This window comes from Manis pentadactyla, chromosome 16, assembly GCF_030020395.1.
Source record: "Manis pentadactyla isolate mManPen7 chromosome 16, mManPen7.hap1, whole genome shotgun sequence".
NCBI classification, from domain to species: domain Eukaryota; kingdom Metazoa; phylum Chordata; class Mammalia; order Pholidota; family Manidae; genus Manis; species Manis pentadactyla.
The window spans coordinates 30,055,101-30,070,622 of NC_080034.1; the positions used below are offsets into that span (position 1 = coordinate 30,055,101).

The window sequence follows — 15,522 nt, forward strand, 5'->3', positions numbered from 1 at the left end:
TTGATGACAGAATTTTGACAGATGGCCAAGCCGGTAGATCGGGTTTGGTCTTTGGTTATTGTGTGAATTGCATTTCCCTGAGTTCTACTTAGAGGGACCATTTTTTCCCAGATTGTAGGACTTCCCAAATTTGCTTATGATAAATTGCCTGTTCCTGTCTTTTGCTTGTTTTCCCAGTTGATGGTGGACCTTTTGATTGTGGAATTGTGGGAGTTGAAACATTTCTGCTCAATCATACTTTTTTTTACACGTGGCAAATATTTTCTCACAATCTGTCATTTCTTTCTCAGCTTGGATAATGATGTCTTTTGTCCCACAGAAAGCTTTAAATTTTGGAAGAGTTTGGCTTGGAAGCAGGTTTCTGAGGAGGCATGTGATCTGAGCTAGCCCTCAGTCAAAACCCATTTCTCCGCCAGTTTTGTCCTTTTTGCTCCCGATTCTCCAAACTGAACCCTGTTCACATGTGTCCATGGAGGCTCCATTTGGCCATGTTTTGAAACTGGCACAGCTTTATCTAATGGGATGAACCAGGCTAAAGAGATTAGCAAGATGTCTTGTGGATCCCACTTTTAATCAGCAGCGTTCAGGCTGTCCCTGCTTGGCTGGGGAGGGAGCTGCAGAAACGACGCTGAGGACTGGCCCCTTCATGAGCAGTGACTCCCAAGCCCCTGTTACCACTACTGAGTTAACGGGGGTCCCAGGCTAGGGGACTCAGCATGGGCATCCCCCACAGCAGCTCTCTGCAGCTCGGGCTGTCTGCACCCTTCCCAAGGCCCTGAGCCTTCAGCTCCTGGGCTCACTGAGGTCAGGAGTGGGAACTGTGCTGTGGGAGGCGGCCTGGACTGCACGCTGCAAGCATGGCGCTGATGAAAGTCAAATTTGACCAGAAGAAGCGGGTCAAGTTGGCCCAAGGGCTCTGGCTCATGAACTGGCTCTCTGTGCTGGCTGGCATCATCATCTTCAGCCTAGGGCTGTTCTTGAAGATCGAACTTCGGAAGAGGAGTGATGTGATGAATAATTCAGAGAGCCATTTTGTGCCCAACTCCTTGATAGGCGTGGGGGTGCTGTCCTGTGTCTTCAACTCCCTGGCTGGCAAGATCTGCTATGACGCCCTGGACCCTGCTAAGTACGCCAAGTGGAAGCCCTGGCTGAAGCCATACCTGGCGGTCTTTGTCCTCTTCAACACTGCCCTCTTCCTGGTGGCCCTCTGCTGCTTCTTAATGCGGGACTCACTCGAGGGCACCTTGGCCCAAGGGCTCAAGAATGGCATGAAGTACTACAGGGACACAGACACGCCTGGCAGGTGTTTCATGAAGAAGACTGTCGACATGCTGCAGATCGAATTCAAGTGCTGTGGCAACAATGGCTTTCGGGACTGGTTTGAGATTCAGTGGATCAGCAATCGCTACCTGGACTTTTCCTCCAAAGAAGTCAAAGAGTGAGTGGCCTCCAATCCTGGGGTCATGGGGACATGGAGGCCTGGTGCCTTTTCCTCCCCATTGGGTGATTTGTGTAGACACATATTACTGTATATGTGTGACTGTATTTGGTTGGACCATATGGAATTGCCAATATGCTAACATTTTTGACATGTAAAGATGCAACTTCATATGGCTCAACCTAGTGTTTGACTACAGTGGGAGAAAGGTGTTGAGTTATATTAGCTGCTTGGATAGAAGTCTTCAGGGAGGAAGACCCAGCCAGGAACGTGTGTCTGCTTCATACATAAGGGATGGGACATTCATAGATCACATATCCTGAGATGTTATATGGCTATTTGTCTCATTCACTCCAAGTGCATGATTCAGTCCCAGAAGCTTAAATTTCCTGGTGGTCTCTCCTCTTTTTCAACCTTCCAGCCCTAAACAACCCCTTTCAGGGTGTTCGTCCTTGGATCAGGGGGAAAGAGCAGAGGCCAGGGGAGTTAGGAAGTCTAGGCCATAGTTTTGACTCTGCTGTTAATTAGCTTGTGACCTTGGGTAAGGCACTTGCCACTCTGGGCTTCTTGTCCGTCTTCTAAATGGAGGCCCTGGAATAGTCTTGGAGGAGACACACTACCTCTGTCTAAAGCCTGGCATTCAGCAGGTGCTCATTAAATGCCTGCTAGTATTACCTTCTTAAATCATGAGAGTGTAACATGATATTTTGCTTGTGCAAAAATTAAATCCTGAGGTGGGATGTAGGCAGGTATTGGTGAGAAAGAGAATTTCATCCTCTGTGCTAGAGATAACAGCGCGTGTACAGATTCCAGCTGCTGCTCTTCTCAATAGACCCGCCATGATGGGCCTCCCGTCATTTTCCAGAGAAAGGGGAACCTGCCCCGAGCTAGTGGCTCTTCCTCACCTCTTCTTTCTGTCCAACTACCCCCATTCCCTGGCTGAGGCGAGGGGTTCAGTTGTTCATCCAGATAGTTTTTCCTCTGAGTAAGGCTTGCAGGTCCCAGGGGACTTGCACACAGGGTGCTGGGCCCACTGACAGCAGGGCATGGTGGAGCCCCGAGAACGTGAGGCCCAGATGGCTAGCTTAGCTGCACCCCACATGGAAGGGAAGTCAGACTGAAGGTCACTGCTTGGGATTTTATTTTCTCTGTGGATGGGGATTACTGCTACAAATCCCTCGTCAGGAGAGGCTTGTAAACCATTCTGCCCTTCCTAGGTGACAGGTTTGCAGGGACAGTACAAGGTGGCATGATTTACACAATTTGCTCCAGGAGGCTGTGAAGCCAGAGGCACAAGCAGAATTCCTAGGGGTGAGAGAGGTGGGGCAGGATGCAGCCTTCGTGAAATGAGAAAGAACTTTTCACCTTTTCCTGTAATTTTCCTTGATTGCCTTCTGCACAGTCCTTGGAGAGACTTCTAAAAATCTCTCAGTAAACCCCAAGTCCCTTCTTGTCCCAGAGCCAAGAAATTCTCTGGGTTGCTTCACTCCCAAAGGTCAGCATGTCTACGTTTTCAGGCTAACATTAAACTTGATTGAAACTACCTCAATTCTCCATAGCGGCTTGTTGGTGTGAGACTGTCTAAATTCCATTCGCTTGAAAAAGTTTCTCTGTTACACAAAAAAATATGGTGACATTAAGAGAAACAAAAACAGCAAAAAGGGCAGGTTCTCATCCACAAATGGCTTTAATTTTTCCACATTTCAATTCAGTCTTGTTGACATTTACATAATAACATCGTGTAACCATGGCATAAATGTAATTAAGTGCCCCAATTTGTAATTTGGTAGTATAACATTTGCATCTGTTCAAACAGTTGTTTTCCTCCCAGCTTTACTGAGAAATTGACAACACTGTGTAAGCTTAAGGTGTACAAGGTGTTGATCTGATACATTTATATATTGCAAAATTATTGTCACTATAGCATTAGCTAACCCCTGCACCATGTAGCATAATTACCATTTCTTTTTTGTGGCAAGAACATTTAAGTTCTATCTCAGCAACTTTCAAGTATATAATACAACATGATTAACTGTAATCACCATGCTGTACATAATATCCCCAGAACTTATTTATCTTATAACTGGAAGTTTGTATCCTCTGACCAACATCTTCCCTCCACCCCCACTCCCAGCCACTGGCAACCAGCATTCTAGTCTCTGGTTCTATGCACTGGGGGCTTTTATATTCCACATATAAGTGATAAACGATCATGTTTAATGGTCACAAGATGTGCCACTGAATGAATGGACACAGGCAGGCATTTCAGTTGTTTTTATTTACTTCCATTATAAACTGGAGTGGGGCGTCTTTGGGTCTTTTTCTTCTCTCTGGCTCTCAGTCTCTGTTTCTCTAACTCCCCTTAGGCTAAACTACCAGGAAGGAAAATGTATCTGCTGGCTTCATCTTTCCACAGAGCTCATCTCAAGACACAATTGTAGAACTGAAATGCCTTTCTCCTTTCCCAAACCTCCAGTGGTTTGACACTCCTGTGTGGCTAACAGTATAGCTTGCTGGGTTCACTTTTGCAGAGAGAGGACCATGTCATCATTTCCCACAACTTGCAAATTAGTGGTGGGTGGACAACACCTGTGAGCAAGGTGAGGCTCTCAGGGCTGTGACTAGAATGCGGTGAGGGTGGCTTTGCCTGAGGGCCAGCGTTAGCACAGTGCTTATCTCTTGGTGGAAAGAATTTACAGAGAAATGAATGAGAAAATGTGGAGTGGCTCTTTACCCATCTCCCGCAGGACACTACTTTTTTTTTTCTGTTTATATTTAGACTGTTTCACTTAGGAGGAGTATTAAGTTTGCCTGACCAAGCTGGCCCCCAAAAATCCTCCCCTGAAAACTGTCAGGTGTATTTATGTTTTTGAGAGGGCAAGCCCTCCGAAGTGCTACACACTTACTGTTTTCTGGCTTTTCTCAGCAGCACCTTCTGGGCTAGGATTCTGAGGCAACAGGCAAAGAGAAGCAGGGTGGGCCCAGCAGGAGGGTAGGGCAGGCGAGGCAGCAGTATTAGCTTTCCCCAAGATCTTTTTCAAAGACATTTTTCTGTTCCTCTTTTCCTTTCTGCACCAAAGTGGGATGAGGCAGCCAGAAGGCTGGGCGGACCTCCTCCCCTCCTTGACTCTGAGGATTCCAAGAGGCGCGCCCAGGAACAGGGAGCCGGTCAGAGGGTGGGAGGTGCGGGGAAAATGCGCCAGGGATGCAGGGAGGACTTTATACCCAGGGACTTACTCAGACAGAAATCTTCAAAGAAATACTGATACTGCACTTGGTATACCAGGTGCTCTCTGTGTGTTACTCTATTTAATCGTCATTACACTCCTGCCAGGTACTTATATTGGCATTTCTCAGAGGAGAAAACTGAGGCGAGTTGCCAAGGCTCCACAGGAATCACTCTGCTAGTGTTCGGTTGGGGACCGACTCACATTGGTTATTTCCTGCCTCCTCTTCTTCCCTCTTGTTCATTTCCCTGTGGTTTTCCTCGTTGATTTACTGACTTGCCTACTAAACCATGTTGGTTTTTCCAGGAAAGCTTTGACATGATGTTTTTTCAAATCATATGTGGCTTGGCTATGGGAGAGCAGGCTCGAACACAGGGCATGTCTTAACCAAGACCCGTCAAACCCTGGTGAGCCCTGAGCAGAGCGAGATTTGCAGCCTGCAGGACCCTCTGATAGCGACAGCTCGCCACCTGAGGGGCTCTCCTCCGCCTGGCTTTGCCTTAAGAGGAGTGAGGCCTCAATCTGAGGCTGGGACCAGGGCGAGCACTGAGTGAACAAGATGATGCTTCTGCCACGGAGGGCTAGGCCCAGAGAGTGGGTCTCCAGGAGGAGCCAGGCTGGGGGCGAGGGAGGCCCCCACTTCCCCCAAGCCAGACCCGCTTCTCCCGTGCTGACCTGGCCCTTCCTCAGGGAGCCCCAGTCTGAGGGGGCACAGCCCCGGCCTGCAGAGGCCAGCAGGGTAGCTTCCCCACTGGGGGTCAGTGAGGTGAGGCGGGAAGAGGGCGGCTGTGCAGAGCCCGCAGGGCGGGGGCAGCCCGGGGCCCGTCCTGGCCTCAGCCCGCTGCAGGCCCGGCTCTCGCTTCAGACACACACGCAGCCCAGGTGGGGCAGGTCTGCGGGCGTCACCCGGTTTAGGGACACGGAGAGGAAGTGCACGAGGAGAAACGACGGTGGGCAGGAAAGGGCCGCCGGCCGGGAACGGGAGGGGACGCACACCTCCCCGGGGAGTTTAACTAGAAAAGCCCGCAGACAGGAAAGGCCCTAGGAGCCCCGAGGGAACAAACCTAGTGGAGGGGCGGGCAACCGGCTGCTCGTGCCGGCCGGCCACCCCGTGCGTGGCTTTGGGGCCGGTCCTTGCTTCGCTCTGGGCCCATGCGCTCCTCTGGGGAACAGTCCGGCGGACCTCGGGGTCCCGCCGGCCGGCCTCACCTGGGAGGGGCTTTCCCGGAGGCCTGCGCCAGGCGCCCCCCCAGCGCCCCCCTGAAGCTCCCCGCAGCCCCCGCACCTCACGCGGATCCAGGTGCGGAGGTCCCGCATCGCAGATGCAGAGCTGGGACTCCAGGCCTGGCTCCCCCGCACCCACCCCCCGCCGCGGGGCCGCGGGGAGCGGCTCAGGAGGGCCCGCAGGGCAGGAGGGCACGGACGGAGTTGGAGTTCGGAGCCCCCCCAGCCGGAGGAGGCCTGCTGGGCTTGGTCCTGGGGGTGGGAGGCTGCCGTCTGCCCAGGTGTGCCCAGGTGTGCGGGGCTGCCGGCCCCTCCAGAGGGGTGGGAGCGCCCAGCAGAAGGCCTCTCCGCGCAGTCCCCCCACCCAGGGCAGCGGGTGCCCCCAGCAGGGGCTGCGAGGGAGAACTGAGCTGCTTCTGCTCCCGCCGCGCTTGGGCAGCCACTGGGCTCGAGCAGGAACTTCGGCAGCAGCCACTTCTGCCATGTGACAAAATCCAACAGCGCCTGCCGGGCCTGCGGTGAGCTCTGCCCTCAGGCATGGTCGCTGCCCTCACAGAAAGAGCCCACAGGTTCTCCGCAGGGCCAGAGCCCACGCCTTCCGAGTGGCTTGCAAATGACTGTCCCCCTCAGGGTCGTGTGTGCTGCTCCACTGTCACAGCTGCGCATGCAGCACACGGGAAGGCTAGGCCCAGCCTCAGCCCGTGAGTCTGTGTTTATTGTGCACTTACTATATACCAGCCACTCTTCCAGCCTTTTTACATGATCCTCATGTCAAACAACCTTTTACAGATGAGGAAACTGAGGCCCGGAGAGGGTCAGGAGCTTGTCCAGAGGGAAAAGCTGGGAGCAAACTCAGGCCGCCCTGCACCAGGGCCACCCCTTCCTTCTCAGGGCAGCTGTCCCTGTCCCTGAAGTAGAGGTCAGGGACTGCAGAGCGTGTGGAAACACAGCCACCGTAACCCAGGTGAGGACTGTTCTGGAATCAAGGAGGCCACGTTGTGCAGAGACATCTTTAAAAAGTCTTACTCGGACCAATCTACTGAAAACGGACCACAAATGGCTCTTAAACATATTGAAAGATACTCAACTTCACTCATAATAAGAAAAATGGAAATTACAACAACTCAGATACTATTTTCCTTCAGATTGGCAAAGTAAAAAATGGAACTTGTGTGGGTGCGGCTGTGAGGGGCAGGCTCTCTGGTGTGTGTCTGGTGGGGTGTGACTGCACAGCCCTGAGGGGAGGCGTATGGCAGGGATCTGGTGCCCTCACAGACAGGCCCATCCTTTGACCCGGGGATGCCTCTTCTGATAATTTACCCTCTAGAGGTAGTCACAATGTGCAAAATGATCCACATCCCTGTTTATACTAACAGGTGATGGAAACCTCAAACATCCACCGACAGGGAGCCGGCTGGTACCCCACGGACCATCTGTGCAATGGGAATACCACGCAGCTCATTAAAAACCTGAAGAACAGTCTCCATGGACAGACATAAAAAGATCTCTACGATACTGCTAAGAGAAAAAACAAAGGTTCAAGACATTATGCATATAAATATTACCATTTGGGTAAAACAAACAAACTAGGCAGAGTAAGAACATTCGCAGAACGTGTATTTCCCTGTTCATGCATGAAGTCTCTCTGGAAGGACAGAGGCAGTTGGCCACAGTGGGCAGAACCTGGAGGCCAAAGGACACCAGTGAGAAGAAGACTTTTTTTGTATTAAAGAGATTTATTTAGAAGTAACCATAGACATCTTTTTTTTAGAGTATAATTTCCACTTCAATGACATTGCTGAAATGATTTCTATTTTATTTGTTTTTAACTGAGGTGTAATTGGCATGTTAGTTTCAGGTGTGCAACAAAGTTTTGCTATGTGTATATATTGTGAAATGATCACCACAGTAAGTGTAGTTGACATCTGTCACTATACATACAGAATTTTTTCTCTTGTGATGAAAAATTTAAAATTTATTCTGTTAGTAACTTTCAGATATACATTTCAGTATTATTAACTATGGTCACCATGCTATACATTACATCTTCATGACTGACTTACTTTATAACAGAAATTTGTTCCTTTTGACTCTCTTCACCCATTTGGTCTATCCCTCCCCCCAACCTCTGGCAGAACCAATTTGTGCTTCTACACATAAGTGAAATTATATGGCATTTGTCTTTCTCTGATGTATTTCACTTAGCATAATGCCCTCAAATTCCAACCATGATGTTCCCCAAATGGCAGTATTTTCTTTTTTATGGCTGAATAATATTCCATTCTCTCTATATACCACAGTTTCTGTATCCATTCATCCATCAATGGACATTTAGGTTGTTTCCATGTCTTTGCTATTGCAAATAATACTGCAATGAACATGGGGGTACTTACAACATCTTTTTGAGTTAGTATTTTTATTTCCTTTGGATAAATACACCCAAGTGGAATTACAACTTCTATTTTAAACAATTATATGCTTTCTATTCTTGTAAAAGTCTGCTGTTATGTAATGCATTGTTCATATGTAACTTAAAACAAAGTTTTTTGACTCAAGATGACATGCATATAGTCAGGTGCACCCATCTTAAGTTGCAGCTTGATAAATTTTGACACATAAAGATGACTGGGGTCCAGGTGGCCAGATGGGGAGTTCTAGACCAGTGTTGTCTCCCAAAACATTGACACAGCAGCTGAGTTTATTTGTCCTGGGGCCACCACAGTGGGTATGGCTGGTTCAGGGGCCAGCACTGAGACAGTGTTTGATCAAATGGCAGCTTAATTGTTGGCTATGCCAGGAACCTGTCTCTCAAGCAGCAGGTCCTCAATGCCATTCTGGGCTTCACCCTGTCTGAGGCCATGGGGCTCTTCTGTTTGATGGTCACCTTCCTCATTCTCTTCACCATGAGGCTCTGCAGGGATCACCTACCCACTCTGCTGCTTCAGCTCAAGGCCATGCCTAGTGCTGGAGTTTGCTAAGCTTTACCATTAAATGTGACATTGCTCTTAAAAAAAAAAAGATGCCTGGGGAACCTCACCTAGGTCAGTCAGAACAGACCCGCACACCTGATGGAGAGGGAAAGAATTTTCACAGTAAAGGTGTCCACCCCTTTTGAATTCTGAGCCACCATTGAATGTATGTTGTGCTCTAACCATATCTATAAATATAGAAGTGCAAAGTGATGCTGGCAGCAGCCTTCAGGTGAGTAAGGAGCTCACACTGGCTGGGGCAAGAGTTCAATGGATGGCTGAGGCCAAGGACTGTACCTGCCTCAAGTCTCATCCTCTGCCTTTGCACAGCCCCTGGGCCAGAGCAGGCCTTCTAGAAACATTTCTTGAGCAAAACTGATTTGGCCAGAGGGAGCTGTTGTCCCCAGGGACCTGTAAGGGGACATGAGTTTGGAGAGGGAGTTGGGGGCTACAGACTTGGTCATGAATGAGAGACAGAGCCTTGTCCTACAATCACCACTTCCTGCTGCCCTTCCTACCGGCCTGACATGGGTCCAAGAAATTGCTGCATGCCAGGACCAGGCAGCACAGAGTGGTTGGATGGATTCTGTATTCCCTATCTTCTTGCTTCTCAGTTTATCATCTGTTTCAGCTCTCTAGGACATCAGCTCCAGAAAGCAGGGCCATTGGCTCTCTGGGTCACTGCTCCATCTTCAGCACCTACAACAGTGGCTGACACATAGTAGGGGCACAGCAAACATTTACCTAGACAGTGAATGCATGCATGCATACATGAGTGAATATTCTAGCTTTCAAGGTGGGGACCAGAGGCACTGGCCCCTGATGAGTAGTCTGAGAAGCCCCCCTCAAGCTGTCTTTCTTCTCCAGTCGCATCAAGAGCAATGTGGATGGGCGGTACCTGGTGGATGGCGTCCCCTTCAGCTGCTGCAACCCCAGCTCACCACGGCCCTGCATCCAGTACCAGCTCACCAACAACTCGGCACACTACAGCTACGACCACCAGACTGAGGAGCTCAACCTGTGGGTGCGCGGCTGCAGGGCAGCCCTGCTGAGCTACTACAGTAGCCTCATGAACTCCATGGGTGCTGTCACGCTCCTCATCTGGCTCTTTGAGGTAGGCCCCGAGCCAGCAGGGGACAGAGGAAGAGGGAGCCACCTGCCCCGTTTGGCTTTAACAAGGGAAAGCCAGACCTGGAATGCATGCCACTCTGCCCAGAACCAGCCCTCAGCTCAGCTGTGGGTCATGTGGGCCTAGGATTGAACCCCAGCACCTCTATTTTTTTTTGTTGTATGTTTCCTATCACTTAAAAAATATTTATTGAGGTGAAATACACAGAATATAAAATTAACCATTTTAAAATGAACAGTTCAATGGCATTTAGTACATTCACAATGTTGTCAATAACCACCTTTCTTTTGTTCTAAATCACTCCCATCAATCTCAAAGAAAATCTCACACCTGCCAAGCAGCATGCTCTTCCAGCCCCTGGCAGCCATTAACCTGTATTCTGCCCTTGTGGACTGACCTATTCTGGATATTTCATATCTAAGGAATCATGTAATATGGGACCTTTTATGTCCAGGTTCTTTCACTTTGCATGCTTTAGAGGTCCATCCTGTGCCTCCAAATTTTGAGTCTAAGGTCTTGGAAAGCTATTTAACCTCTCTGTTATGTGGAGCTGACAATTAGTTTTGAGACTATTGGGAGGCAACAGGAGATAATAGGTACATTGAGGTGTTCGGTAAATGGGAGCTAATTGGATTTGTGCTTCTCTTGAGATTCCAGTAGCAATTTACCTGTTATTATAACTATTTGTAGTCCATCTTATCTCATCTCATCTGTACGGCTTAAATCCTGTAGCTACAAGGATTGGGATGTAGCAAGCCTTCATACATTCACTTATTGAAGAGTTCATGAACTCTTAGGTGGGCTCAGCACTGTCCGGGGTGCTGAATGGGAGCCCGTTTTAATGACTGGTAAACCAAGAGGGCACAGATGGTCATTCAGGGGCTCCTGCTTTTAGCAGAAAGCAGAAAATACAGAGTCCAAAGCCAAACACACAAAACCAGAAATATCAGGTGGGGAAATTTTGTTCATCAGAGAAGACTCACTGAAATGTTTTTTTTTTTTAAAGTAAATCACTCTCTTCAAACTTACAGAACCACTTTTAACTCACCACATCACACTAGAGGGACTGTATGGACTTGGAGAAGGGGTGGGCTTCCTTAATGTTGAGGCAAACACAAGCATCTTCATGATGACTTATTGCCCATTGATTCCTTGAGGCAAAATCTTAGGAGCAAGTGAGTAGAACGAGGAGAGGATCTTACTGGTAGGTTAGAAGGTCACATTCCCTGAAAACCCATGGAAAGAATACTGAGGATGACAGAAGTCAGTGGAACACTGGGGTTCCATGGGCTGCCTCTCAGTTTACTCTTTATGACTGCAGAAGAGGAGGACCAGCTCACTGGGAACAGGGAGTAGGAGTGCCCCCAACTTTTAGTTAAGGCTTTCGGTGGGCAGAGCTCTGTGATGGTCATGAGGGCGGCTGAGCTGATGACAGACTGCCCTGAGCCTGCCCTCCTGGGCTTCACAATCCAGTTAGAAGACATCTAGTTCCTGAACCAAAGAGAGGACCATCACCAAGTGCAAAATTCATAGCAGAGTGGTAGGCCTCCTTTAGGAAAGCAAGAGAGAAACAGTGGGCACATGCACCCCAGGAGGACCTCCTGGAGAAGGTGAGTTTTCCCACCATTAAAAATACCTCATTAAACTTTCAAGGGACAATAACAATAACAAAAACCTAAAACGATTAGTTACTATGATTATCTACCACTGTAATTATAAAATGCTGCCAGAGCATTCATCCAACAGATGTTTACTGAGGCCCTGCCACCACTGGGTGCTGTTCTAGGGGTTGGGATACTGGGCAAACAAAATGGGTTGGGGCCACCCGTGCCCTCTGGGGTGGGCTTCCTCCGTTAGCAGCTCTAGGAGTCTTACAGAGTTTTCTATACCTCCTTCTACCTTTGTAAAGGGAGAATCAGAAGAGAGCAGATGCAGGACTTGGGTAGAAACAAGTGACTAGCACAACACATTATTAGAAAAGTGGAACAATATTTAACACGCTGATTAACAATCAACTATATCTGACATTTCTATTTCTCCTTCCTGTGCACCAGGTCTGCGCTGTACACACACTGGTGTCACAGTGTGCATAGGGGGTAGGCGACACTATCGCTATCTGAAAATCAACCAGGCTTCCCAGTCACAATGCTGGCTAAGTGCTAGTGCTCTGTTTGAACCCAGGCCTTTTGGCCCCAGAGTCTGTCACAAGTGTCTACTAGTGCACAAATCCAATCACCATTCACCCCCACACTAATCAGATGCAAGTAGGAGGGAACCACATATATTGTTGGTAGAAATGGGGGTGATGACTTCTGTCCAGCAAATATGTGCCAAACAATATGCTAGGAATGCGGTGAGAGGTCACAGGGATAAGGATCCCAGGACTAATGCCCCCAGGACGGGTGGGACCCTAGAGGGAGAGGAGGAGAATGAGTAGCTGAGGGCTGAAGCTGCATTAACAGGTGAATGTGGAGAGGAGCGACGTTCTAGCCAAGAAAATTTCAAATGGTGAGAACTGGAAAGATAAAAGGCCTGGGTGCAGGCGGGGTGGAAAGAAGCCCCGGGTGGCCAGCAAAGGAGAATGGAGCTGAGCATGAGACCGGGGAGGAGGCCGGGATGGCGAGGTCCTCATCAACCTGGGCTCCACAGGGCCTGCCTCATTCAAAGGGCCCCGGGGAGGAGCAGGTGGTGGCTCCCACGGTTTGCAGATAGCTCCAGCCCCCAGCCACTTTTCCCACTCCTGTCTCCTCTCCCCCGACCAGGTGGCCATCACCATGGGGCTGCGCTACCTGCACACGGCGCTGGAGGGCGTGACCAACCCTGAAGACCCCGAGTGTGAGACCGAGGGCTGGCTTCTGGAAAAGAGCCTGTGGGAGACCTGCAAGGCCATTCTGGAGAGCTTGAAAAAGCTGGGCAAGAGTAACCAGGTGGAAGCTGAGGGTGCAGACGCAGGCCAGGCCCCCGAGGCTGGCTGATGGGCTCGGGACCCCCTGCCCCTCCTACACATGGAGAAGTAGTGGACGCCAAGAAATGCGGATACCCCCTCATCCAGGCTGACTCTCCCAAGGAGGATGGTCACCCTATGGAGACTCTTCCTGATGGTGGGAGTTAAAGTTTAGGATCCCTAAAAGCAATTGGCAAACATTTGAATGACTGAGGCAAAATGTGAATGAATGAGTCCCTGCCCAGGTCCCCTGCCCTAGGCTGTGCCCTCCAGACTCGGGGGGCCTCCCAGCGGATGACTTCATAGCCCATGAATTCAGTGCCACCCGAGGGCCGAGTGGCCAACCCTTTTATGAGTTTGTCGCTGTGAGCTCTAAGTCGCTTCCTTCTCTATCTGAAGCGTCAACGGCACAGAACAGGAGTCTGAAAAATGTATGGGCCATGCTGTCATTTTTTGTAAATGCCAAGATGGACAGGTCAGCCATTTTATTTAACTGTGGAAGGTGGGGGACAGTTAAACTTTCCTAAGATAATGGACTCTCCAAAGCACTGAGGGCTCAGCAGAGGAATTCTCAAAACATGGGGCAAGAAAGCTTACAGATGGGATTACTCTCCCCCACCAGAAACACAGTGGATGACCTGCTTTTGTGTCACACTCACGGGCCCTCAGTCACTTAGCCAGGAGGGAGCCGTGGGCAGCGGCAGGCCGGTTGTTGACGTGTCCCAGCAACATCCCACCCCTGACGTGCTCGTCTGTGAAGCGGTCAGATGGCTGTCCTTCTGTGGAAGAGGAGCGACAGTGAGCCAAGCCCACCCTTCGGAGACCCGGCCCCACCGCGGGGTGGGCTCACGAACACCCACCCAGGTGGCTGTGACAGCCCCCGTGGACGACACCAGTGGCCTACAGTGGAGGACAGAGTCCTCTGGAGCTTCTTCCTCCTTCTTTCCCCAGATGACCGTCCTGCAACAATATTTCTGCAACACCTCTGTATTTAAGAAATTTCTTTAAGGCAGCCCAGCCCAACTTCCCAAGCTAGCAACTCCAAGACATGTTTTCACTTCCCTCAGAAAAAAGACAAAAATGAAGCTTTAGGGGAAGGAGCTTCTTCACTGTCGTCCTGTGTTCAGTGCGGAGAAAATAAGACGGGCGCTCCCTGGGGTATGTTCTGGGGCTCTACTTCTCCCAGGCTTGAATGTCTGGACGCTGTGAGACTTTGGTCCCAGGTTTATTGTAATTAGACTTGAGTCTCCTTGAGACCAAGGAATGACCCACATTGAAGGAGGTGAGGAACTGAGCCAGCCACCTCTGATGAGGGCCCCGGAGCTCTCTCCCTCAGGGGAGCCGAGAAACATCACGGACGTGCTGCTCTGGGCCCACGTGTGTAACTGTGCTATGGACAGCTGTACAATAGACATTAAAAATTGTGTTGTATGAAAGTCACTTTGGTTAATGACTCTCTTAGCCTATTCAACAGGAGGCATCACAGGATCCCCAGCTCGAGCTAGTATTTGTCAAATCAAACCAAACTGGACAGCATTGTTAGTGATCAGGGGAGCTGTTCCAACAGTGTGGGTGTCACCTCCCTCCCTCTTGTTCTCTCTTATCTGCAGAAACAGTGTCTGTAATCCAAATAATCTCAACATTGTGTTAAGAGTTCAGACCAGAGTTGCATTTATTTAGTATTTGAATATGTGGAATCCCAATGTAGTGATGCAAACAAAAATTCCAAATCTTTTTTTTTCTCTGCTCTGGTCAAAACACATTTTCTCTAACAGGGGAACATGAGTCTCTATAGGGTCAGGTTATAAGGCAGATTAAAGCAACCTCAGAACTGAGAACCCCTGGGAGGGTCAAGGGCAAACCGACCCTATGAAAGCCTCACCAGCTGGGTCGCAGCAGACCTCGGGCGAGCAGCATTTGGACAGGTCTCAGGTAGCCAGGTAGTTGCTGGAGAAACGTGCCCATGTCTTTTGGTCATCTACCAGTTCCCAGCAAGACTCTGGTACCAGGTTCTTCCTTGCATCTAACCTCAGTGTTTCCTTGGGCCACTGTGACTTCATTTCTCTCAAAAGACTCAGCCAGTTTTTAAAGTCCTGCTGGCCTTGTCCTGGTGTAGGGTGAGAGGTGAGGACAGCACTTAGGACTTTCATTTTAAAAACACTCCATAGTGAAGAAGTAGGTAATAGGTACTTTATCTGAACATTTAGGAAGAGATGTGTCCGAGCTGAAAAGCCTCAGCTGCAGAACCCACTGCCTCTCTCAATACTTTCAAGTGCAGGACTGAGCTACCAGCAAATAAACCCTGAGTAACCTCAATACGAGTTAATAAGATTAGTTGCTTTCTCTGCGCGCATCCCTGCCCCTCCTTGTAATGCTAGGCCAGCAGGTTTGCGGCTTAGCTGGCGTGGGGGCAAAGAGACCAAGACAATTAGGGCCTCTGACCGGCCACTAGATAAAAAGATGGCTCCTGGTGGCAGTGTGACCAGTCAGCAGCACTGTGGGTCAGGAGGAAGAATGTGGGGCATACTACGGAAGCCCAGGGAGAGAGAGGATGTCTTCCCAGTCCTCAGTAGGCAGGGGATTGAGGAAGC

The 15,522-nt window shown here is 49.7% G+C and overlaps 1 protein-coding gene across 1 annotated transcript; it reads left to right on the forward strand.

The window, feature by feature from the left end:
• The first annotated feature begins 622 nt into the window (after positions 1–622).
• On the forward strand, positions 623–15,216 carry PRPH2 (peripherin 2). Its single transcript, XM_036907264.2, has 3 exons — positions 623–1,438; positions 9,726–9,972; positions 12,750–15,216. The coding sequence occupies exons 1-3, from the start codon at positions 858–860 to the stop codon at positions 12,960–12,962; spliced, it is 1,041 nt and encodes a 346-aa protein (XP_036763159.2). The 5' UTR covers positions 623–857; the 3' UTR covers positions 12,963–15,216.
• The last annotated feature ends 306 nt before the right edge of the window (positions 15,217–15,522 follow it).

Coding starts and splice junctions, on each gene's coding strand:
- PRPH2 (XM_036907264.2), top strand. CDS start 858: ATGGCGCTGATGAAAGTCAAATTTGACCAGAAGAAGCGGGTCAAGTTG. Junction 1,439..9,725: donor TCCTCCAAAGAAGTCAAAGA/GTGAGTGGCCTC, acceptor TTTCTTCTCCAG/TCGCATCAAGAGCAATGTGG. Junction 9,973..12,749: donor TCCTCATCTGGCTCTTTGAG/GTAGGCCCCGAG, acceptor TCCCCCGACCAG/GTGGCCATCACCATGGGGCT.